Genomic DNA, 26598 nt, shown 5'->3' with positions numbered 1-26598 from the left:
CTTTGGTGCATGTGGTTTTGGAGCTCGGATAGAACCGAGACGCAATTCCTAATAGGGCACACCAGGGCACGTCATTCTGTGTAACTATCCAAGTGTCAAATCTGATGAGTGTGCTGGCATTAAACTAAAAGCTGACGAACAGTCTCGTCATACGGATTGAAATTGAGCTATGAATATTGTGAATTTATCATCGAGTTCAGCCAAACTTGGCTTTGGTTTGATGGGAAATTGAAAAAGTTGAGTTTCGGTGGCTGGAATATTCCTCGTTTCGTTTTTGAATTTGGTTTTTATACTCGATGTACAAATAGCCACGATTTTTTATGAGGAAAATAGCAGCATTTGGTGGCCTCCACAATCATTCGGGGCACTGGAAAAGAAATGTGTTTGCAAATGAATAGTCGTGATGGGATTTACTGGGTGTGAGTCTTTGAAAAAAACCGTCTGCGTTTCTGTTGTCTAAACGACGAGAGATAAGCAACGATGCATTCCCGACTGCTAGATTTTATGGGTCGGCCATGTTGGTCCCGTGTCGATGCTATCTCCGATATTCCGTCGTCACGACTTGTAGAAAGTATCAGATGTGAATGGAATAAAGGAGAGAGAAAAAAACGAGAATATAAACACGAGGAAATACGTACGTAATAGTCTGCTGGTCTTTCATCTCGCTTCCTTCGGCTCGTGTGGCTCCGCAGCGTTGCGACAGACGTCGACGCCGGGGTCGCTCGACTCCCAGGCGCAAGGACGACGCGCCGGTGAACGGTCTCTACCGCGACTCCGCACACGCTCTGCCAGAGTCTCGAGAATGTTGTAATTATTTATGCCAAAGTATTCATCGTGCCACGTGACGATCGTTTATTTTTATTTTTTCTCTATTATTCCCAGTCAAATTTGTGACAATAGCGCAGCGATGATGATTCGTTCGAACACCATTTCCGTCACCATCAACGTTCCTATTCAGAAATAATGTTCAATTAGATGAATAAATAAATTAATCGTCCAGATATTTAACCCGAGAAATTCGCACTCTAACGAAACGACAATTTTCAACAAGCTGCTCAGACAATGAGATCGAGACTTTTCACCAGATTCTTCACAGACCCAACTCGTGTTGGCGCTTTGTTACTTTTTTCTCTTTCGTAAGCAATGATTCAGTTGAAATGTTTCATGTACTTTTGCCATGTACTCTCCGCTGGCGAGTGTCTTATGTGCCAATAAATAGTCACCTTTATATTGTCGATGGTGTTTTATGTAATGTTATATATAATATAAATTCTCACAGAGGCACGAGGGACTGGCTCATTTAGCACATAACACACGGGCTATCATAACTGTACATATACGAACCGTAGCTAGTGCACTCCTAGATTCGTGCACTGGCTCGTCTAAAGCATCGCGCAGCAGCCGCGAATACCTTGCCGCTTACTTTCTCTCTGAGTCACCGGCTGCTCAGGCTATATTAACGTTTTTATCTTTGTATGTGTGCACCGCTCGTGCGTGCTTTATACTCCGTTGATGGTGTTGCCGCAGCAAAGAGCTAGATAAAAAATAAGACGCGAGCGCGCAACGTCTCTCTTCGTTCGAGCTCCAGATTTACGAGAATCCACTTGCTCTCCCACGATATTTGAGTTTGGGGGGGCTCGCTAAGGGCTTGGGGAACGAACCGAATCTTTTGCTTATCGCAGTGTTTACTTGAGGGAACTAAATTCACCGGTGGAGTTGGAATCGTCTTGGTTATTCGTCGCGGACCGTTTTGTTATGCTTCAAATTTTTCGAAATTTTTATATCTTTGCTAATATTTGTTGTTTCGATTGTCACAAATTTTCATTCGCGTGAATTCCCGAATTCTCCTGGCTCCGAAATAAATATCTTCGACATTCCACGCTTGCCCAGAGCGCACGTTGACTTCCGACGTTGAACTCGAACTTTTTCTCTATTTCGATCCGGCAGCTACTTCGCGAAGTATTTTATTTCCGCTTCAGTTTCAATCTCATCTGTAAATACAGCTTTCGCGTCTCTCGTGACTCGATTTATTCGAATGTTTCGTTTTTTCTTTCGCTCCTTTAAGAGTCATAGCGTCAATGAACTCGTTTGTATTGACTAACGTCATTTTTTATCTGAACCACGGTGACGAAGCTCCACTAATCTTCGTACTACACGATGCCATAGTATTGTTCGAGTGATTAACTCATGACGTGTCTCCTAGGCGTTCTCGAAAAACGGTGTTACTCGCTGAAAATAATTTTCTTCGAGGAATCCTCGAAAACGAAAAATCACTCGCACGTTCCTTCGATTTCTTTTTTTCCGCAATTTCCCATGGGAATAATGCTTATGGTTAATGAGAACGAACAAAGCACAATTCACGCCACTTTCGTAGACCGAAACCTCGAGATTTTTCGGTCCTCCTCGTCTAGATTAGTCAAGGGATTGAGAAATCGATGAAAATGAAAAATTTCACGATTTAGGTGAGCCGCGATAAGATTTTACGGGGTTTCTATTGTCTTGAGCGACGACTGAGTCACGGCGCGATTGTTTCACAACTTCATCGTCGCAAATGCTACCTGCGCAACTCCCTATCGATACACATTTTCTTCTTTAAACATTCAGTATTTGCGAACAAACCAATTTGACCGTTGTTGAAGGCTCGTTAAACTTTCTTCTCGTACAAATCTCGATGCCTTCGTATTGGCAATGTGTTCTCCAACCTCGCGTCACCGATACCACCGTCTCAGCGAAAGTGGACGAATTGGAGCATAACGGAAGTGTTCATGATTCTCACTATAACCGCGTCGCGTGCTCCCATTGAGTTCGCCGGTTTGCAGCACTCCGCATCGCATATAAATGACAAATCTCTTTATGGCTGCCCGATCGAAGGCGTCCTAGCGGCAGGTGACGTTCTTTGATGCTAAAATAATCGTTACAGAAATAGATTCGCTCGGTCATCAGGGTGACTGTAAATTTCGAGTGCGCCACATTAAAAGTTGCAATTACCAATGAGACTCGGGTGTTGGAAAATCCGATGCTGGGTCGTAAGAAAAGTGTCTGATTTCGTGATTTCCTTCGTCGCATCTGCAGAAAATAAAGTTTCGTCACATCGGAGGAATGTTGGCGAAAAATGCCGAATAAATTGAAGCCAGTCGATCGGTGCCCGCTCGATTATTGAATAAAACGATAGTGAAGGAATATAATAACAATGCTAATAAGTTAGACAAGAGAGTGAGGTCATCGGCACGCGTCGTGAACGAACTCGAGAGCCACGGGGCGCGTGCACATAAAGTATAGCTGCATCGAAGGGTCGAAGTTTCCATCTTTCATCATTGCACCGCGTGAGCGAGACACAAGCCTCGATGAATCATCGCGGAGCGAGAGAAGTTAAAGAGTGAAGAAGAGAAAGGGCGCCGGATGAAAGAACACCCGGAAAACAGTTCGTTTGGCGAGATCTGGGGCGAGAAACCGAAGCAAAGAAATATATCTGTGGCAGAGGGAGCGAGAGAAAAATGCAGATAAATTAATCTTCTCGTCTCGGTGTCTCGGTTTGGAGATCGACCATTATTTTGGGGAGAGCGCAACGATGACAGTGAATGGGGGAGGGATCGATGCGACTTCGTTTATTGAGTGATGTGACCACTTTTTGATCGCAGCGCTCGGTTTATCATTGTTAATCTTATTTGAGGCACAAACGCATCAATTTTTTGTCTTCCGATTGACGACGATCCTTCAATTCATTTTTTTCATCACTGTTTTCTTGACAAAAATTTCGAGTAATTGGAAAAGCGACGAGACGTTTCCTTCGTACTTCGCTCACCAAGGCTCGATTCTCTTCAGTTTCTTTTCTTTCATTATTTCTCTTACCGAGACCGGAATTCGTAACAGTTAACAAAGTAAGTCAACGCTCGTACGTGTCGGGTTCAATCGAGTCGCTCTCCTTCTTCTGTCACGTTCGTGAAAACTGTTGTCTGGATCTGGATGAAAAGGAAGGCAAAAAAAGGAGGTGACGCGGTGCTTCGGAGCGGCGCGGTGACCCGGACTTGGAGCTCGGTTGTCGTCGCGAATCACCTTATTTCTACCGGGTGGAAAAAAACTCTGGAAAAGTCAATAAATTCTCGTGTCAAGTTTTCCATTGCTTTTTTTATGGCTGAATAAATGGTGGGATTTGTAACTTTGTGTGGGTCCACAATCCGACGCCAATGTTTTCGCGATGATTTCACGGCATGAGGATTTCGCTCTATCCACGAAAATGAAGAAACTTTGGATTCGAATAGAGACACGAGAATTCAGATCGAGCGGTGTGTCTCACGAGGACGAGAAATGCAAGTTTGGACATTCGTCTGAGGTCATTCGAAGCTCTCGGACAATCGCGGCGGCGAAGGAAACTCGCCCGTGCAGCATCCAGTTCATCCACTTTTGCTGCTTGCGTAGTGGACCGTGAAGCGTCATGTTCCGGCCCCTTACTGCGCGCTCAATGAGACGTAAAGGTGGTATAACGATCGAGGCGTCACAGATGGACCGGGTATGAGGTCATTCGAGGAAAGATATAGCACCATTAAGTGGTTTCGCCATTGAGGCCCGAAACTCGCGATGCTGCTTTGGCGCCTCTCCATGCGGGCATCGTACCGCGGTCAAACGAATTTCCTCTCCCTCTCACTTTTTCTCAAGCGATATAAAAACCGATATTTCACCAGCTGGGAGGAAAAAACCGGAATTTTTGCGATTTTATCTCCCAGAGATTATCGACACTCCCTGAATATAATTATTGACCGAGTCTCGAGTCATCGCCGATCAGAACGGGCGCGAGCCTTGGGAGAAATCATTTCTCATGACCTTGGATTCTCAACTTAAGCTCCAAAATCGTATTCGGCTTTAGACAAAGTTGCGCGTATCAGTCGATAGTATTTTTCCATTATATTCAACTCGCAAATTGTTCACCAAAATTCTTGGGTATTTGCTCGAGTCAGATCTCTGCAAGATTCCGAAATGATCTCCGATCGGATTGGCTCGTCAAATTCCATTTCTTTCAGCCCCCTTTAAACGAGACGTCCTTGGCACCCCGGTACTGGCTTTCTCACCTCTGCAGCAACAAAAGCACAGTGAATTTATCAAGAGCACGCAAGAACAGAGTGACGGTGCAGGACTGGATTACTAGAACTAGAGAACTAAATACGTTTACAGATGAAATGCACGATACGACGGAGCCCAAGACGTTTGCCAATAAAATTAATGAATGTTCATGACGAAGGAATACACGATTTCGTAGCTTCACGCTTGGCCGAACGGAACTTTTATCACATAAATCGTTTCGATCGTGTACAACCTCACGACAAGGATCTTAATCCCCCGCTCTCTTGTTCTCACTTTTCTCTCGCATGTTTATCGTAACATCTAATGTAAATGCCATTAGATACCACATGCTGGAATTCTGTCCGAATCAACAGAGAGTTTTCATGCAGTTTGTAGTGCTCATTTAGCCCTGAAGATTCGAGATATCGGTCCACGGTGAGTTTCTCTGAAGCTCTGAAGGGGGGCCAATTTTCGGACGCAGTGGGTTGACGAGTGTGCTCAAGCTCCGTGCTTCTCTTCCAGGCTCGTGTGAAATGGCCCGTATATCGTTTGGAGCATAACTAAATAACTGCGCGGAGCATTATTTATTGGCTGCACACTTATATGGGCGTTACAATTATTTCTTTTCCATTTCCCCTCTCCCTCTCTCTCGTCTTCTCTCTCCTTCTCATTCTTTCTCGATCCATGTGACAGGCATACACATTCTTCTCGGCACAGTCACCCGGCCTTGCCGGCGTCCTTAGTTGTCCGTTGCCTCCGGGTCTCCCTTCTTCTCCGTCTTTCTCTTTGGTAACTTACCACTCGGATACATCAGGCCAATGAGCAAAAGGCAACTCGGGAGGCATGTATACGAACGTATAACGTATGTTGTGCCCGGCGTACAGAGTTTTCTAAAAGTTGTAGCCGGGCTTGGACGAGCCGGAGAAGATTCTAGGAGAAAAATCTCTTTTTATTTAAACTTTCCTAATCGCGGAGGTCCAGGGCAATTGGAATTGCGCCAATTGTTTTTGGAGTCGGAATTTTTTCTTGCGAGCTCTCCACTCGTCGATGCACCTCGAAAAGCCTCGTCGGAATGTCTCTGAAGTTCGCAGCGGCGTTGGAGTCCGACGAAATAATCTAGAAAAGCCCTACAATAATTTCAGTAATTCTTCTATTTCGTTCCCTGCGCCGAATTTTCAATCCGTAGTTTTTCAAGCTGCACCGGTACTTCGTGGAATAAAAGATGGCTGAATTGCAAATGTTTATTTCCTTCGTTTCGTTGAACTCGAACGTTGCAAACTTCAGCGTCGTTCATCCGAGCTCTTCATGTTCGACGAATGAGTTTTGTCCGATTTTGAAAGGAGCTGTACACGAGGGTACCCAAGTAAAATAAGACGCTGAATGCTAGCCGGGCTCGCAATTTATTAATCTGTCGGCATAGCAGACCTCTGTGGGCTTGATCGTACGTTTCTCTCGCTGCTCGTTCTTGCTTCATATGATCCGCAACGGGCGGTAAATCGAGTTTCTACATACGCGTATATATACGTATATAAAATTTATGAAGGAGACTTAAAAAGAGTATACAATGAGCAGACTGCGCACACGTCGTTTCAATTTCGATTCGTAAACGTGATATTTTTACTGCGTGTCTAACAATAGTTTCTCTCATGCACGGGGCCGCACTTCGCGTTTGTCTTTAACACCAAATAATACATCTACGTAGAGTCGCTAGCGCGGCTCTTATCCCACGCAGTCTGTTTAGAGTCGAAACAGAAACAAGAGTGCATTCGCGATGCAACGACAGCGGGCGCGCGTGGGACGATAAAAACGTCACGCGTGTCTGATTGTTGCAATGAAAGTTTTTCAAAATTCACGCACACGCGTTGCGAAAGGTCTTTGTTTCCTCGGAGATTTTTTCTATTACCAATTTGACGAATGTTGCTGCGCAGGAGATCGACGAAGAAGCTCGCGGATGTACGGAGTGAACACGAATCGACAGTTTTACTCTGGGAATCCTACAAAAGCTGATTGAAAACATTCGGATTTCGAGTCCACTTTTCTCGTGTGGAAATAATTTCGTCGCTATTTTTCTGCTGCGTATCGTTCCACCCTCCTGACCCATTTTACCCCGCCTTCCCCTCCGACGCGTTGATCGGAAGGTTAGAAAAATCTTCGTCTCTTTTTTTCGAGCTACTATTTCGGTGGCCTCGACGCCATTCGAATGAGTTGAATCCGTGAAAAAAACTATGCCCAGTAGAACAATTTGTGCGTGACACGCTGAAACTTTCCTCTCGGTGAAGACACCGACCGCGTTAATTCAATTCGCATGCACTCGTTCGATCCCATGCACGTATATGCACTCGCGATATGTTAATTAAGGACGTTATATGGAGTAAATGGTGACCAATAGGTGGTCGTTCGAGTGTGAATAAACGCGCAAATCAAATGTTGACCTCGAGGAAGAGCGAGCGGTGGGCGAGACGCGAGGAGGCTTTAATTAACGCGAAAGTGAATCATTTCCTCGGGCTTCTCGCGACTGTCCAGTTGGAACTTGCACAACTCCATTGTATCGCGTGTACGAGTTTGTATTCCCTGCGTCTACGGACGTATGCAGAGTGTTTGAGAAAACTTTTGTAGGTACGTACGTCCTTCGAGAGCCTCGGAATTTCCTTGAAGTTTCAACCACGTGAGAGCCTCGTTCCTCCACTCCGGGGATAAAGCGAGCGAGCGAGCGAGGGAGGGAGTGAGATGGAAAAGATGCGAGTTCCTATAATAATACCGGATGAGTCAGAGGGTAAATGCGAGAACGCACGCTGTGATTCCGAGGGCTATTAGTAGATTTGTGTGTGCCTGCGTAAAAGAGACATAAAGAGAGATGGAAGGGGGAGGTCGAGGGGAGGTCGGTCTCGCTTCACGAAGCCAGACAACCACGTGGACGAAAATGAAAAAAGGGGAGGGGCAAGCAGCCCTTTCGGTAACGGACCATAAACGGTTTTCATTTTCGGGAATCCCCTCCCCCTCGACGCTTTTTAATTGTCTTTTCATTCTGTTTGCACACTAAATATAGTCGTTTGATGCTCGAGCGCGTTCATTACTTTTCGCCTGACATTGAAGAGTCTTTTAAAAATAATTAAGCATGGAAACGTCTCTCGTTGTTTGATTACGCTAATTGTGAACTTCACGAAGTACTTTTACGCTCTGCGTATCAACGAACCTTCTACGCGTACACGAATAATATCCGCGAGGCACGAACTCGATTGATAAAGCGTGCGTTTTCTCTTATCACGATCGATTTCGAGGTCTAGCTGCTACGAGATGATTCCAGAACTTGCTCGCAGCAGGTAAAACTCATCGTGATTTCTTCGAAGAAGCGTTCGAGGTTTTCTTGGAACGGGGGTTACGTGGCTTGCAGCCGCGGACGATTTCGTTTCGGGGCCTTATCCGCTGCTGTCGAGATCGATCGATGATAAAATTAGTGATAAGGGAACGGGGACGTACACGTTGCGTTGTTGATCAGACGAATAGGCGAAGCCAAAAAGTCATCGGCTCTCTTCGATTTGGGAGAGGTAAATCCCCACGATAATAAATAATGCAATTTCAGTTCCGAGTGATAAAAATTTGCTTAGAGAAAAGGTCGAATCGTCAGAGATTCGTTATCGGTTTCGAAGCCTGCGCATTCGTCAGTGAGTCATTTTTTTTCTTTCAAATAACCGAATACATCGCAATCGACGAGTTTATTTCCGTATGAAAAAAATCCATAGAAGAAAACTGCGTTTTATCAGAACTTGGAGTCTGGGGAACTCGTCGCACGCGCAGTGACTCACGATACGAGTGTTCGTCATCCTATCAGCCTTTTTCAGTCTCTTTCACCCACCATTTTCACCCCCTTTTTTTCATCCTTTTCAATCATCCCCAGTTTCCATTGTTCCACGATCCAAACGCTCCGAACTTCCCTCGGAGCCGTTACCTCCGCCCTTTTTCGCCATCGTTCTCCTATCGAAAAGCAGAATTCATTGTCGAATTTCCACTCCATTCTCCGCGAGACTTTCTCTTTTGCTCCAGTTCTTTGGCATCATTTTTTCGGCAATTCGTCAAACGGCCCACAGATCCGGACGATTCTTTGAGGTCCCCGCGCCACCAAAAGGCTCCTTCAGGAAACAAACTGTTGTCGGGCCTCCCATAGCTCATTCTTCGATGTCCCTCCAAGGCAACTTTTGTAAACTTATAGATATTCAGTCGTGTTTGCTTCTCGAATGGACCGATAACTCGATCATCGTTGCTCGATGAAGTCCACTCGCAGATACGCGTAACGCTCGTTACTGTTATTGCTGTCAGTGTTATTATTATCGTTGATGTTATTTTCGGATTACGATATTGACACTGCGGAGCCTCATTGCAGAGCCTCGCGCTTCGTTCCCAATAATGTCCAGGCTGATTTTTATAAGTCATACGTTAGTCGTGGCGTGGGCGCAGATGGCCAGAGTACTTTCTGACCAAAGAGAGTCGAACTTTGTTGCGGCGACGCGACTCTGTCAGAAAAATTCCTCTTTGAGGGGTTAAGGATTCTTTTTAACGAATGTGATCGACCGAAAGGGCGGTTCATTCGTGTTGATGAATTTTTTGGAATGGAAATCCGGCGTGTCGCAGGCACAGAATGTTTCTAGCACCAACGACTCGATATTTCGTTCGTCGATTATTTGCAATGCCATTACGCGACTGACTCAAGTCTATCTGAGTCACTGTCGCATCGACTGCCGCGCGACAAAGATCATGGGAGCGCGCGCTCTTATATGCTCGAAAAATAAGAACACGAAGCTCGTCGCTCTTTGAGCCTTGGATTGGACTGGACTAGACGAATGAGCGCGAACTGAGATAAATCTTTGAACCCGTTCGTGCCCCCTTTTTTTACGACTTTCGAGAACTTTTGCCAGATTTCGGCACGGTCGAGGAACGAAGCTCGGCGATTCCTCACCTGCGTTTTCAGGAGTCGTTCAATCGCGTCGAATTATAAATTCGTGCGTTGTATGGCACTTTTTTCAACGCTTCCATCGATAGGATTCATAGGCAATGATTATTATGGGTGTGAAAAAATTGAATACGAAATGCGCGAATAAACGAACGTTTTTGTTCCAAAGTCCATTAGATTCAGAATTTTAATCGCCCATTGTTTTTTCACGATTTCGCCTCTTGCTCAACCCGTTAAGAAAGCTCCGAAGGATTGACTTTATTGCTCATAGAAATTCCATCCATCGTGAGATAGAACTCCGAGTATTTAACGCAGCCGCAGTGGGAAAGAATCGGTGCGACGTTGCTTATGCAAGACGCACGTTTTTCTCATTAAGTGATTCATTCATGCCGGAATCTTGTCGATTACGCTCTCTGTGTACATTTTTTTAGCCCTGGTAATGCTTCCTTCAAAATATCCGACTGCACTTTGCGCTCGAAAATTCCGTCTCGTACGTTGATGCGTTGTCACCACAGCAGCGAACACGCATCGTTTACTCATATCGATTACTCGTTCAAATGAATCGACAACGAACGTGATGGAGATGGGAAAACATCGTTAGGTCATAACACCGTGGAAAAATGTTTACTAACGATCCTGAATCACGAGTAAATTCTACTAAATTCCTGCCGTTCCACCCCCAAGGACAATCGGAACTTGTAATTCGCCAAAATTCAATAAACAACAAAAATTCGAAAAAATTTGGAAACACAAGATATTTATTTCCTCTGCAGGAAGACTATTTTCATTTTTTAATCAATCACGTTCCCGCGCATCCAGGTTTTTCTAATTTTCAAGTTTCCAAATACTGGCTTCGCTAAATAGACCCAAAAATCGGCTGGATTTTACTTTGCAAAGACGAAACAGGGAGTCCCCGGTAGGAAAGAGCCTCGATCGAGCAGTCCCGCGGGGAAGGGGAAAGAACTTTGAATTACCATTGTAAACAGTCGTCATTCGCAGGTACAAGCATTAGGACTGGCCGCCACAGAGCGCGAATCATCCAGGGTCACATCCAGGTGTCTACGGCACTCCGTGACTCATATTGCTTGACCATATTTCTACGTATATATGTAGACGTGTATTGCTCCGAGGTACGCTGCTTTGCAAGCCTATTTGCCACGCTAGTGACTGAACTGTGCGTATAGTTTCTATACTTTTGATGCGCTCTACCTGCTCAGATTTTATCGCCTCGTCTGTCCTCCTCGGGAACTTGGAACCTTTCCGTGACTCAATCTGACATTTCTGTACCACTAGATCATTCTTATATTCAAGATGGAAAGAATAATTCTCGTGAAACGTTGCTCAAAAAGCGAACAAAACGACGTTGAAATCGCATGAAATTCAATCATTTTTCATGGGATCTGCACAACGAAAATCTCTGCAAATTCGATTCTTTCGCAATTTTTTTAAGTCGAATTCAGAAGTTACGATGGTTTCATCAATTCTTTGGGTTTCTCGATTATTGACTCGGTAAAATTGGGCATTTGGGGTTTATTTTAAAATAAATTGTAAACATTCCGAAATGGTGTAAAGTTCAAACTTGCTTTTGGAGCGCGAAAAATTCCGATCGGCTACGTTCAGCTTTTTTTCTTCGTGATTCCTCGACGAGAGGAAAGGAAAAGTGACGATTTCCCTTACGGAGACGACGATAGACCGTTACGTTCGATTAACGATTGTGTCGACGGTGAAGCCTCGTCTAATAATCATTAATTATTCCGGTCGCGTAAGAATACTAAATTGACGCGCGGAGACCCAGCAGTAGCACTCGTGTTATAACGTACAAAAACGATGAACGCATTCTCGTACGCTGCTGCTGGTCGGTCATCGTTGTGATTCCTCGATACGTATACGAGCGTAGCTCGAGATTCCGATTGCTGTGAATCATGCGGAATAAGTTAAAAGCTCGCACTCAAAGTGCAAATACTCTCGTCGTAACGTTTTCATGATTTCGAGCATTACAGCGCTCGTTTTTTTTTCTCCTTTTTTTGTGCCAAGGGGGAAACAAAATTCTGAAATTCGTAACGAGACTGAGGCGGAGCTACAATAAAATTTGTAATCGTTTCCAGGCTGATAATGGAGTTGCGAAAAGTGGTACTTGCCGGATGAAAAATGCGATAGCAAAATATTTAAGGCCGATAAATTATGAATCGTTATGCCGGATCGAGATTCAACCTCGCCATTTTTTTCTTTTATTTTACAGTGATCCACACAAAGGAAGAATGTGACAAGCACATTCTGAAATTCAAATAGTTCATTCTCCAAAATCAACGTTTCCAACGAATTTTTATTTCGAAGGAATAAATTCGTTCAGGTAGTTTCAACACTTTTTCTTGTTTCACAACTGCCAAAAAAAACGCGCTTATACGACTTTTTCAAATTCGTAATCGATCCGCGAGGAAGAGGATTGAAAAGAAAAGCGAAGACACAAAAACTCGCATGAGATCACGGAGATCACGTCTTAAAATATATTTAGCGTGCGTCATTTTTATCCGCTTTTCGTTTGGCTGAATCGCGCCGACGATGAGACAGATCGTGCAGTTTGAAGAAATTGACGAACGTTTGTGCGCGATATATGCGATGACGTGCGTCCGTCGAAGGTCCTTTTTCCGTATAGCACATCTCGTCTCGTCCAGATAGGAGAGGACGAAAAAGCCATTTTTTCGGAGCGAAAAAACAACAGCGACGGAATTGAGGAAGGAAAAAATGTTTCGAAGATCTTCGAATACTGGCAAAAAACTGGATGAAAAGAAATCGACTGCGGTATTCCAAAATTGAAGAGTAAAAGCGAGCACGAAACTGAGAGTGCGACTCGAGTCCATTGAAACGTTTTTGTCTTACGTGAACCAATGGATTTATAACGATGAGACTCTCGCCATCTTTTACGACTACCGCACGGATATAAATGCACATACGAGAGTCCTTGGACGAAATGAGCAAAGGAACGACTCTGTAATAATGCCGTACATCGTCGATTTTGTCTGCTTCTCTGTGTGCATTCACATACACACGTACACAGGCAGACAGCTGTGTGCGGATCGAGCAATGACGTTGAACGTGTAAATCGGCGACTCGAGCCATACCTAAACGTTTCTCGTTAACTATTACTCATTATACATACAAATTGAACACTCATGAGGGTCCTTTAAAAGGGATTTCCATAAGCTGAGCATGAGACACTCCACGAATTACTTATTTTTTCTCCTTTTCATTCTTCACTAAAGTTACAATGGAAAATGCCAGCTCATTCGCGTCCCTCGTCGTTTAACAGCGTTTTTCAAATTTCACACCATCACAGAAAACGTTGCGGGTCTCAAGTTCCATTGGAAACGAGTTTATCGATGTTTTCGAATGTATATGCTGAAAAAAGGAGAGGAAAGAAAGGCTCGGAAACGATTTGGCTCGTAAGTATTTCTGTAACAATATTTTTTGCAGTCAAACAAATATAATTTGGTTACAACGTGCGCGTTCGAAGCTTTTGGCAAACTTCGAATCCTCACGAAACTTGGCAAGCGGTTTCTCTTAACGAACGAAACTTGTAGTATTACTGCTAAAGGTTAGTTATCTGGGGAACAACTAAATTAGTATCGCAGCTCCCAAAGCCACGTGCTACGTGAGTCAAGAGAAAAAATTTAAGAAAAATGCACTCCAATGGGAATTCGACGGTTTTATGAACACACGAAACACGGATTCGCCAGAAAAATGATGCGATCAACGCCGTTGTGATGTGCGCTATTATACCCGGCGATCGGAGAAAAGACTCTCGCGATCGCAACTCTTCCGCGAAAGGCCACGAAGATTCAATCGCGTTTTTACAATGATTTTATGATTAATTGATCCACGACGAGAATCGTGAGGCGTTCATTACTCAAATGACAAGCAAATAGGATATGAAAAACGATGGAAAATACGAATTCTCAGATTTTGAGAAAGAAGAATTTGACGACGATTTTTTCAAGCTGCAAATTGTCGAAGCCAAAAATCACACGAATAAGTTCCTCGTGCAAAAAAAAGCGACGTCAAAACAAACGTTTTTTCATGCCGAAATGACAGCGCCTAATTTTCATTATTTTTCAAAGATTTTCAATATCAACGGGAACCATACAATCGTGTCGAACATTCATGTTATATTGACTCCTCACGCACCCCCATGAAATTCGTGGAAAGCAGGTCATTTGTACAACTTTCTGGATGCATTGATGATGATTTATGTACAAAGAATAGCGGAGGGAAAAAAGCGACGGATCTGCCTCAATAGACAATGAAATTCATTGGATCTATTGAGAGAGCACAACTGTACATAAACGCTTGGTGTACAGCAGGTCTGAAAGTATCTTCTGTGAGTCATTGGCGATTTCTGACAATGCCCAGAAAGAACCTGGGAGAATAAAAGGCCTCAACGACCGACAAACTGACGCGCACTATTCACTCTTGCGCGCTTGTAATTGATCAACGACCAAGAAAAACCACAGCTGTAATTTGTTCACGTTGCGTTGCATCGAGATCAAGAGAAGAAAAGGGGCAATGGAAATAAAGAATGAGGATACGTCCGTATGTTGGCTGCGTTTTGAACTCGAGAGAAAAGCCGATTGCGCATTCATTTTTCGTGGTTTCATTAGATGACGACGCCTCGGAGTTTCCAATTTACCAAAAATCTAAAAACGATTTAAAACAGCGGATAATCGCAGAATATTGAAACAATCAATGAGAAAACTGTTGACGTTTCGATTCAATTTCGATTTATCATGAATGGAATTTTCGAAAATTCCACGAGCGGGATAAAATTCGAAAAAATTGAAGGCAAATGTACGCGAATTTCAGAAAAATTCTAAAATCTTTCATCGATTTTAGCCTCGTGTGGATTGGCAATGAAAGAAATTTGTTGCGAAGCGTTTCCCTCGAAGGATTCAATTCGATCGAGCCCAGGAGTAAAGAAAAATCTTTTCTCCCGTATCATTGAGAATACAAATTTGAGCTTTTGCCAAAAAAAGTAAGTCCGAAGGAAAAAAGTGTGTGTCGTGAGTATAAAATGAAGGGAAGAAGAATGATAATTCTTGCGTCACAATTTTATTGATCCCTGACCTATCTCGAGTTTGGCAGTGCGTTTTTATCCGATAAGTCTGGAGTGAGGCGTCATTATTAAATTCGTCACATAAATAAATCGACATTGAATCGTATTTTTTTGCTCGAGCAATGCTTCCGCGGGGCAAGGTCGCTCCGGTTAGCGAAGGGTTGAAGTCGTGCGTGCCTCTGTAAGAAAGGCCACTGGATGGCCTTACGAACTAGACTTTAATATAAAAATAAAATAAAAAGGAAGGCATAGGAGAGGAAAAAAAATGTGGCAAAGCGTGGAAAGTATGGGGATAGAATTGGTCAAAGAAGCGCGAGAAAGTTCGGTTGTGTTCGTGATATTTCGTCTCGCGAGGTTCTACAACACGATGGGGGTCTCCCCGTTCTCTCTCTTGGCGTACGCGTGACGTAGCCAAGGGAATCGTCCAATCGGCTGTGGCCTCGGTGACTCATTCCGGAGCTCGGGAGTCTCGTGTAAATTCTCTTTGCCAACGTCTCGTCTCACTCGAACCTTCTCTCGATCTATCGCTCTTACTCTCGCTCTCTTTCTCTCTCTCTCTCGCTCTTTCACCGAGTAGTAAACGGTATACACATCGAGGCAGCCGGACGACTCGATCTAACGCCAGTACAGAGTTTAACGCTCGACGAAGAGCACATTAAACGACTGCGAAGCGTTTCGGAATAAGAATACAAATTTCCAATTCCAAGCTCACTGAATTATTCCATCGGAAAATAAAATCGACGTTCGGTTATCTCATTCATTGAAATGTGAAAATTTCCATTTAACATTTAACCGTTTCGTTAAGTCTTTATAAATTATAATTTCAAACTTTTTCGAAAATATCGTGTACAAAAACACAACAACAAACAGCCATTCGAATCAACGGAACTTTGACAATCGGTTCGTTGCTCTCAACCGATTTGTGATTACCTGTGAAAGACAATCGTAAAGCAGCGACATGAGGATTAAAAAACAAGCACCTTGCCTCGTACTTCGGCTTGGACCATTCGACAATCTCGAAACTTGGGGTATGTTCGAAATTCGTTTAATCACTTGGCGTAAACATTATGCTTCTTGATCGATTCCATCGTCCTTCCTTTTTTTTTTATCTCATGTTCAATGTCACTGAAATTTTTTTGTGACGTTATGTCGCTCGTATTGTTATTATTGTTTCGAAGCGATTTAGCATCGTCAGTGGCGTAGAATTTTCCATTTTTATGTACCTTCGATACTCTTCCGATCACGAAGCACTGTCACATTCAATGAATAATGTATTTCGATCACAGCAGAAATAAACACCACGTCGATTCTTATCGTTCTCATGATTTTTTGGGCCTTTTTCCCGCGAAAATTCAATTTTTCGAGTCTTTCAAATAAACGACTCGGTGATCGAAGCATTCGTTGATCCTCATTTCTGCTATTGACATAACAAATTTCAAGAGAATTCGTGAAAAAATTGCCTTCAATAGCAAGCGCCCTCTCTACGATTCACGACTGACCACAGAGCACATGATACACACACGATGACTCACGAGCAGTCGTGCCTTGAGCGTTTCGTTTACATTGTAAAAAAAACCTCAGACGATAGACGAAGGCAAAGAGCAATCGTTTCTTTTTTTTCATTGTAATTAAAAAAACAAAAGTGATTTTCATTAATATCGAGAATACAAAATTCAATGGCCTCTCATCTGACACCATTTTTTTCTCCGTTCGTTTCTTTTTCACGAGTAAACAAGCTTCGAAAGACCTTAATAAGAGGCATAAACATTGGTCTAAAACTATTCGATGAAAAAACATTATTTTTTTGTTAAAATGCCTTTAAGCGAGGAAGGAGGGAGAATGAGGGATTTCGCAAAAATTTACTGAATCAGGAAATGTTGTCTTTTTTTTGTGGGAGGGAAATTCCATAGAAAGATACGAAACTCTGCTGTCGTACTACGAAGTTTACTCATCTCTTCTGCTTCGTAATTGTACGTGCGAGGCGCGATGTATGGAAAAGCCTGACCTGAGGAGGGGATGACTCAATGTGTATCCAGTTTCCTCAAGAGAATTTACAAACTCTCGTTCCTCTATCCGCGTGACGATCTTACCACCAGGATATCGTTCTTCTCGTTTGTTCCCATACGAATTCTCGTATCTACGCAGTTATTGTGGGTCACAGACTCACCTCCGTTTCTCCAGCGTATTCCATACTCCAATTTGGGAAATTGAGATTCTTATCTGAGGAACATTCAAACTGAGCTCGAAAGAGTTCATGAAAACAGGGAAAAGTTTTCGTGCTTTCGAGACCTCGACAAGCAACGAGACTTTTGCCATCTTGGCGATTCGAAATTTCTCGCAATTTTTAACACTCTCGATAATATTTTCCCTCGCGACATTCCCACTTTTGGATTTTTCTTCAAATCAATCGCGACGTCACGCCTCCGGCCAAATTCTTGTAAAAAAACGCTCCGTCCAGACATCCGAATTCCAGGAATGTCAAGTCCTAAGGGAATGAGTCAATGAGAATTCTGAGCCATCTTTGACCCGGAGCTCGTGGAATTCGTTTGCGATTTAAAACAAGCATATTACAATAACAATGTATGGATAGTTTGAACTCGAGTGATGTCATCGAGGTGAGGGGCAGAAGGATTTCATCTCTTTTCAATCCCTCGGTCTCTGACAATGCATCCCCTGTCCCGTTTCCTTCTCTCCTGGGAGATGACTCATTTTTTCTCTGATCTATCTGGCGCTCACAATTATCTTCATGCCACGACGTCTTGTGAAATTAAATCTGTACCAAGACAAAACGTGAATGAAATTGAGAGATCGCGAGGAATCTGAATCGCGTAAAACGCGCTCGTGCAATGCAATCTAACCTCGATTCGTATAATGGGAAATATTTCACTGCTATGAAAAGAAAATATCAAATTATCCCTTGAGAAAGAACTGGAGTAATCTGTGCGAAAGAAATCTTTAACGGTTTATATGAAAAAAAGTTACACTCGCGAGTGATGAATCATTCCCAAGCATGATCATTGTTTCGTGTCATTTTTGATGTGGTAAACAATTATTTTTCTTTAGACAGCATGTCGAAGAATGTGGATAATAAAAATTGCTTTTTTATAAAAAATTATTGGAAAATCGTGTTGCAGTAAAGATTTGTTCATCGCAAATTCAGAGTTTCTTGTTTTTCAAAGATGCTCATACGAAGTTAAATAAAAATGAACAATTTTTGATGAAGGCTTATGAATGAACTTTAATGTTACTTTATGACGATAATACGTAAAGGCACGATCGTAAAATCATTTTTCAAGCTCTCCTCTCATTCGTTCGTTGGAGCGAACATTTCTCGAAGCCTTTTACTGTCCGGTTGAACGTAAGAATTCTCTCGAGATATCTCTAGAGAGTTCTTGGTGATTCCTACGAGCGATATAATGTGAGATTCGAACGCCAGTGAGACGGAGAGAAGCGCGTCGAGCTGACTCGAGAAATTCATCTCGTGACGCCATCCTGTACACGTTTCGCGCAGTTACTCAGCCATTCACCCACTTTGCAAGATTGTGCGAACCATCCAGTTGACCAACTCCCCATGGAGTTCAAATCTCCGCTTATCTATTACGATTCAACAGTTTCATTCAAACTCTCCCATGGTAAATATCCCAGTAAACGAATATTCGAAGAAAAAATCAACGCACGAATCTGCAAAAATCAAACTGAAAAAAATTCCATCTATGAAGAAACATCGATTTTATTTATCGGCTGTTTCCACGTAAGATAAAACGATTGAATTTATTTCTTTGAAAAGCGTCAAAAACGTTAATGAAAAGGTCCAACGTTAAAATCTCAACATCGAATCGATGCAACCCAGTTTGTTCACACGCACATGCTTCATTTGCTGATACTCTCATTCCACTTGTTTCAATAAAGCAAGCACCAGCCGTTTGATCAAATATATACCGAAGCACCATGGCTGTTTATTCTTTCTGGATGGAAACGAGTTCAATCGAAGAGCATTATCTTGTTCCATGAGATTTCCATCCTCTTCGCACGTTTCTTCTGCAAGCTTCGCGGCGTCAATCCCACACGCGTAATCAGTTTTACCGTCGACATTATTCACCGGTGGTTATTCCAGAACCAGTACTTAAAATCGAGTTTCTCAAGTTCTGCCTACTTCTAAATAAAACGTAAATATATATACCTTGATGCGAATAAATAAATAATTGATTCAGGAAATATGCGCACTTTGAGATAAATCTTGATGATTATGAAATCAAATATTATTTTCATTTATCATGCCCTTGAAGTAGGTACTGCTGTATAGAAATACAATGAAAAAATCGCGAAGAAACATTTCTGCGTGGCGATCGACGAGGCATTCGTGGCCTTATGTAAATATACACTTGTGTCGAGGGTAAAATCGAACATTATCGGGGCCAGTCACCCTGGCGTGGACAAGGTGCGAAAATACAAGAGAAAAAAGGGGGGAAAACGGCTGCGAAACAAGAAAGAAGCGGCAGAAGGAACCCAGGCTAATAGACCCGGCCAGCGAGAGGTGCAGAAAATAAACGCAAAATAAAAGGGAAAAAGAAGTGAAAAATAGACGAAGATGGGGAGAGAAAGAGAATTTTACGCGGATATAAAACGAGACGGTTGATGATTCCGAGAGTCTTTCTCGGACACAACATAGTATAGAAGTGGTGGAGAATGGACCGAGATACATAAATACGTGGCTCTGACCAGTCCACCTTCTCTTCTTGTGCTGCTGCCTTTTCTTCTTCTTCTTCTTCTTCTTCTCCACTCCCTCGTCGTTTCTCTGGTCGGCGAGCTGGCTGCGAAGAGCTAGGAAAACGTCGTTACACGGGCGAACGAATATACAGATACATGAAAGAGGAAGGAGAAGAGGCGAAGTGAGAGAGAGAGAGAGAGAGCAAGAAAATCTTCTGATGCTGTGACTCATCGACAACCCAGCCAGGCTTCAGCAGCCTCTTGCGGGCTGCAGGTCAGGAGAGGAAGACACTTTTAGCCCACATTTTCTTCCTCCATCACACACACGCACTTACACATTTAACATTGGTGTATGGCCTAGAGATTTTCCTCGACTATCGTGCATCAGCTACATTTTTATGTCCCCCTCTTTTCTTCCATACTTAAAACTCTGTGTTCTTTTAGAATGGGAATTCGAGCTACGTTCCTCCCGCCCACTAAATATAGACATTTCGCCAAAAATACACTCCGACATTTTTTAAAAATAGAATTTATATCGCTCTCTCCGATTTTCATACTTTCTTGAAGATCTCGAAAAATGGGATCGAGCTTGTCTCGTTGCTATATAATCAACAATTTTTTTGCAGCTCCAACGAAATTTTGATTCCCCTCACTAGTTATTTATTTTCAAATCGCAGCACTCCGATTCCTTTCCATTTTGACAAACCTTTCATTCAAAATTGCTCAACCCTGCAGGCTAATAAAAAAATGTAAACCAATCAAACGAATGTAATTTTTGCCATTTCCCTCCATCATTTTTTCAATTCCCCTCTATCAATAAATAATAATATGAAGATTAAAACGCAAAAAGTATGTTATTTGAAAAAACAAAAAACAATCGCTATTATGACAATCGATACTCCATTGTACGAGCAGTGCACCATTGTGATATTTGAGGAACAGTTTGGATATAGTTATACGCGTGTTGGTATCAGTGCATTTGTCGATTGTCACGAGTCGTTTCTCTCGATACTGACGATGAGTCAGCAACGGCAAACATTACCACCGTGTGCTACAGAGGCAAAGGCAACACGAGCCGTCGGTATACGCTGTCGAGGATCGCGTTTGGTGTGAATCATGTTGTTCCCCTCGACTCGTTTCTCGAGGACGACAGGACCGTTTCCAGAACTTCCTGGTGCCTCGAGACATTTTCATTCTCCTTTCAATATCACAGTGTATCCTCGTGCGTCGCCTTCCACGTCGATTAAACCGAGTTTTAAATGAACGAGCTCAAGATTTGTCCACCGTTCAAAAACTCGATTCCGGCCAAAGATTCCAATCCCCCTCTACGCAGTAACCAAGCTCCTTCCTCCGAAGGATCAACGATGCGTGTTCGTTCCTCACGACTTTAAGGACCAGCAGCGAATATAATATCCGGAAGTTCTTCAGTCGCACCCCTTCCGTTAAAAATTACTCATCCGTTATGTTTTGCGCTCGCTAATCGTCTATTCTAAATTGCTTTCCGCTACCTTTGCATACATCTATTTATAAGTGGGCTCGTAGCCTATTAACTCACGCTCTACCCATCGATCTTTCAATCTTCCAAAATAATTTATTCGATTTCTCCAAATTTTATTTAATATTCATGCAAGAGCTGGGCCAAAATTCGATTTCTCATTTCAATATATCAGTGACCGACGATATTTCAACGAATTTTAAAATAGTCTAATAAAATTGAACTCTTCGCTCGATTGCAGGTGGACACAAAGAGTTTCACCGACGGCATCGGGATCTCTGCGAGGACACGCTTCTGCCACCGGGGGGTGGAAGCACGAGTGCGAGTGACTCGGCGGTGAGCGGGTGTCCGAGTCCGGGACCGGGTTGTCCGGTGCTCAGTAACATGAGTCCACCGACCCCTCAACCAGCTGACATCGACAATCATCCCGCATCGAGGGTCTTACCGTTCCTGTATCTCGGCAACGGACGCGACGCTGCCGACCTCCAACTTCTGCGGGGCTTGGGAGCGACCCGTGTGCTTAACGTCACCTCACAACTTCCCGGATATCACGAAGAACGGGGCATCACTTATCGACAGATACCAGCATCGGATTCGGGACATCAGAATCTTAAACAGTACTTCGAAGAGGCATTTGACTTTATCGGTGAGTGAACTTTGCGCGAATTTCGTTCCCGCACATCTTTGAGCTTTCCTTCAAATTATTACAAACGCGAAGAGATTCTTAGGAAATTGATCGTCCGTAGAGAACATTCTTGCCGAGGCGTCGCATCCATAAATCCGTTTTCATGATTCCGCGAATGCTTGGCACATTCGCTTTACACGCGGAGCTATTTATTTGTCGTCGATCGGCACGCCGTCTCGTTTTTCGCATTATTAAATATGTAGCGATTTCCTCTAAAGTACGCGACAGATAAATTTGCAGTAATTTTAATTCCGAGTACGACTATACACCCGCGGGAAGATATAAGCTCCGGAGAAGCACATGTAAATATAGATCGATGCGCTTATGTACAGAGATTGAAGTAGGTACAAGAGACAGCGACCCCTGCAGCGATGAGTAACGCTGTTATTTTCTCTTTCGTTCCTTTTTTCAACGAACCATTCAAACATTCCCTTCATTCTCTTTGCTCTCGGTCTATCAACGGCTTTCCCGTCTCCCGACACTGGGGTACGACTTAATGGCCCGGATCCGCAGCTTCCTGCTCTCTTTTCTTCGCCCCCTTGTTATTATCACAATCGGAAAGCATTGTCGATATTTATAAGTCAATTGTGTTGAGTAGAATGACCAGGAGAGTGTCATCGTCGCTCATCGTTAGAGCGATTCTCAAATAATCTCTCGACCACTTTCGTCGTTAAAGAAACTTCGGAGCTCCTTAAATTTTTCGAGTCTTAAAAGTTTGTCAAAAAATCGATTTCTAAACGCTTTCCAAAAACAACGAGCAATTATTCGATCCGAATATTCTCTCATTCAATTTCGTCGATCGTGTGTGTTCCTCTTTGAAAGACTTTGAAAATTCCTTTGAAGAGAGAGCCTGCGACGACTTCGGCTGGCCGAATGTCAAAGTTTATTCACTCGAGTCGTCCATCAATATTATGCAGGAAAAGGAAGCAAGATCCCAGCGGCAAACACTTTAAATAGACTTTCAAATCTCCCATTGTACTTGCACCGAGTTCCATAACGTACCCCAGAGGTTGCCGAAGGGAAACGGTTGCGGGCCGACGGAATTCCACCAGTTGCACATTTCGCCGAGATCAAGGGGGAGCAAGGTAGAGAGAAAGAGAGTGAGAGAAAGTGAGGGGGCTCCCCTTTCGACGATGCGCGTACCCCGCACGCACATATTTTCACACACCAGTGCAGCTTGGGGTTGTCTCGATATCCCTCGCACCATCGAAATGTTTCTCACGATGACAAGCCCTACATGTGTTCATGATTAGGGAATCCTGAGCTGACGTAAATTGGCTGTGCTATTTTTCAATGAATTTTCAAATGCGTCGAATCGAGTTGTCGCTTTGTGTATAGTTTCTTCGTGTCAATATTAGTTTTTCATGGCCTGAGGAACAGATGATGCAATGAATTTAGCTAAAAAGGCTTATTGGAACGAATTGAGCAACTTTCTATCAACTTTTTAAGGAAGATCGTACGTTTCTTGTGATTCAAAAAAGCTACTGAACTTTTTCGCTCTATTTCGATGATCAAAGAATCGATTAAAATTTATTCTCGCAATTATTAAAATTATGTGTAACTTATTTCTCGAGATTGATCAATTTTTAATACAGTGATGGCGATTCAAATACTTTCGTAGTAAAATCGTCAAGCACAATGTGACAACAGCCATTTTCTATTTATATGCGTATGCATATCTATATTTTAAACCAGCTGGCACATGGTGTTGCCAAACCGTCCACCCTTTATGTCGTTATTACTCGTTAACCCAAGTAAGTGTTTTTTCTTTTCCATTCCCAAGTGATTTTCACCAGTAACAAGGCTTCCTCAAGACATCGTTGATATCTAAAAACATTTTATTTTCTTATTCTCGTTTTTGGCTCTCTGAAGTTGGGAGGTTGGGAGAATCCTATTTCATGGAATCCGAATCGTCGCACAGGAAGCGTGCCTGCCATAAGAGCCTGTGTATAACCCTTCAAAAAATGCGATTTTCGTCAATTGTTTTATCGTCTACTAGATGGTAGATCCTATAATAATTCCAAGAATAGATGCACAGTGTACATTTCTATCCCAAATTTCACCTCTTAAAGTTGGAACTTTTCTCATTTCCATTAGATTCGCGTGATCTTCCCTAAGTAAAAATGAAAAAACTCAAGTTTCGTACTTCCAAGAGCGTGATTCAATGATCGAAAAGAGCATTAAAATACTTTGAAAGTTTGTTGTTGTTATATATATAGCACAAGGGAGAGGGGAAACGAGAACGGTTGAGCTCTTTGCTCGGACACAGGGACGTTCCCTCGTTCACCGTTGCAGAGAGTAGCACACACGCAGCGTGTCTCTGACTCATGCTTTCATGAATGGAAGCCTTTCGTCTTGTACCACTGCTACTGCTGCTGTTGCTTTTCAATGTGTATATAGTATACTCCCATGTATACAGGAGTGAATGGTCCACCGGATACGGCTGGTTATACCCCGTTTCCGTTATACCGAACTGCGTCGTCAAACGCTGCGCGAACCAACGGCGTATGAACTCGTGTTATTCTCGTTCGGCTATTACTGTTGCAACTCTTTCTCTGGCATTTTCTATCCAATTAATCTCCGCTTACAGAAGCGGATTTTTTCGTTCTTGTTCTCTGTTACACGTACGCGGTGACTGGGATCGGTTATCGTAACTTCCGACGACTGGGGGCTCGTCGGGTCTTTTTTTATTTCGTGAAAACCGATATTTTTCACGACTTTGTTTTTCTTTCTTGAAAATAAAAATACTCAGCGAATGCTTCCGTCTCTGACGCAGGCTTCGACTTTCCCATTTCATTTTTGCCGATTCCTTTTTCTTGTTTATTTTTTTCCATTTTCTCCCGTATTGGTGCGTGACCTTCTCGCGTTTCCCGCGCTCATATCTCTCGGCTTATCGCCCCGCTGGAGTACACCTCCGTAAACCCATTGACTCATCGCCCACGTCGACGATGTCCTTCGCGCACAGTTTTTACGCTATTTCACGTTCAACGGTATCGACTGCCCCGGCATAATGTTGATTCTTTTTTCAACTCGTTCGTGTACTGATTCATAATGATAATCGATTGTAAACAAATTACACAAGTTCTCATACCTTTCCGAGAGTTCTCGCGATACTTTCGTGCTCATCTGCCCCAATTTGGACGATCGTTCGTTCAAAGACGCCGAATAAAGCAATGATGCTCGTTTTTCCACTTTTCTTCGCACCACCTTTTTCACCGCTTGCCTGTGAACACCGCCTGAGGGCGCGCTCTTCCGCCCCTTGGAAAAGCTTGCCTTTTCCAACGCGAACGTTAGAAAGCGGCGCAGTGTTTCTGTGCAGCTATTTTTTCTCGATCAGGGAGCACTTTTTTCGACATCAATTCCGTTGCTTATAACAACCGTGTGGGCTTGAGGGTGCCACCCGTCAATTGAGCGAGCGCCACCCCTGTGACGCTTTTCTTCAACAGACAAACACACAGCCTCTGAGAAAGAAAGATCCTCGGCCTCTGTTGCTCTTGCCCCCACTGCCGGGCTCCGTCCTTTTTTTCCCATTCTGGACACACGACTCTGACTCATGCCAGATGCTCGGGGCCTCGCAAGTGTGCGCCATCAGCGAGTACGTTACTCTACACCACAAAACATCGAAACACACGTGCGTGGATACTCCAAACTCTTGTATGCATAGGGCAGTGTGTGTTTATGTGTGTTCGAGGAGCGTGAGGGGCGAGGGAAGCGGAAAACCTCTCGAGGGCAACCCTTACTTTTCCGACGAATTAAGGAGTCCCCCAATTTCTCGATTATACATTTCGTTCCATGTACATAAATGCAATATAAATCGTATAATGCTTGCGGGAAAACGTTGATTCGTTTCTGATTCGCGTTCTATATAGTTTCGTCGGCAAACTCACCAGCCAGACATTTTTCGAGTCGAAGCTTACGCGAGGACACGCAAACGACAGCGGACTTTCTTCGATTGGGTGACGATGATTTATTGGTAATTTTGATGATCCTCGGTGCGTTGCAGCGCTCGAAATACGCGAGTAATTCCAGCGAGTTAAATTCTCGAGTGCTTCCCGCGGAGCGAGCATTGATTGAGTCGCATCAATCTCCGCGTCTTAAACGGCTCAGTTGATCCCTTCGGTTTGCCACGATCGCTGATCAAACACCCACAATTACACAGCGGGCGGCAGCGCGAACGCGATAAATAAGCGATTGAATCAATAACTCCAATTGGTAAACACTTCTCAGCGCAAATAGCGTTGCGAAATATTTCCTTAACCGAGAAATAATAAAAACGTCCAATGACGCGCGAGATCCGTGTCACTGATTTCCTATTCGCTTAACGAAGTTTCCTTATTGCTCGCAACTTCTTGAGGAACTCGAAACAACCGAGATAGAGCCAATGAAACTGGAGCTTCGAATTCTCATCAAATTTATCATTTCGATAAATAAGAAATCTTCAAAAGTCGATCGCAGTTCCCTGAAAAACTTTCATACTGCGGGTTCGTCGTAAACATTTTTTCGTTCGTACAAATGAGCTCCGAGAGCTGCTTTGTCGACACGACAGCGTATTAATGGCCCAGCAGAGTACGACACAAAGTGTGACTCATTTCTGATACGATTAG

At 43.3% G+C, this 26598-nt stretch overlaps 1 protein-coding gene across 1 annotated transcript in view; it reads left to right on the top strand.

The window, feature by feature from the left end:
* LOC122411814 (uncharacterized) overlaps window positions 1–26598 on the top strand; it is a 68872-nt gene that overhangs the window by 36877 nt on the left and 5397 nt on the right. Inside the window, exon 5 of the mRNA XM_043420855.1 lies at window positions 21551–21955. Within this exon, the coding sequence (XP_043276790.1) occupies window positions 21551–21955 (405 nt within the window). The remainder of the gene's footprint in view (window positions 1–21550; window positions 21956–26598) is intronic.

This window comes from Venturia canescens, chromosome 6 (assembly GCF_019457755.1).
Source record: "Venturia canescens isolate UGA chromosome 6, ASM1945775v1, whole genome shotgun sequence".
Lineage (NCBI taxonomy): Eukaryota > Metazoa > Arthropoda > Insecta > Hymenoptera > Ichneumonidae > Venturia > Venturia canescens.
The sequence above is the reverse complement of the archived record's forward strand: the minus strand, read 5'-3'. Positions and strand labels throughout refer to the sequence as shown.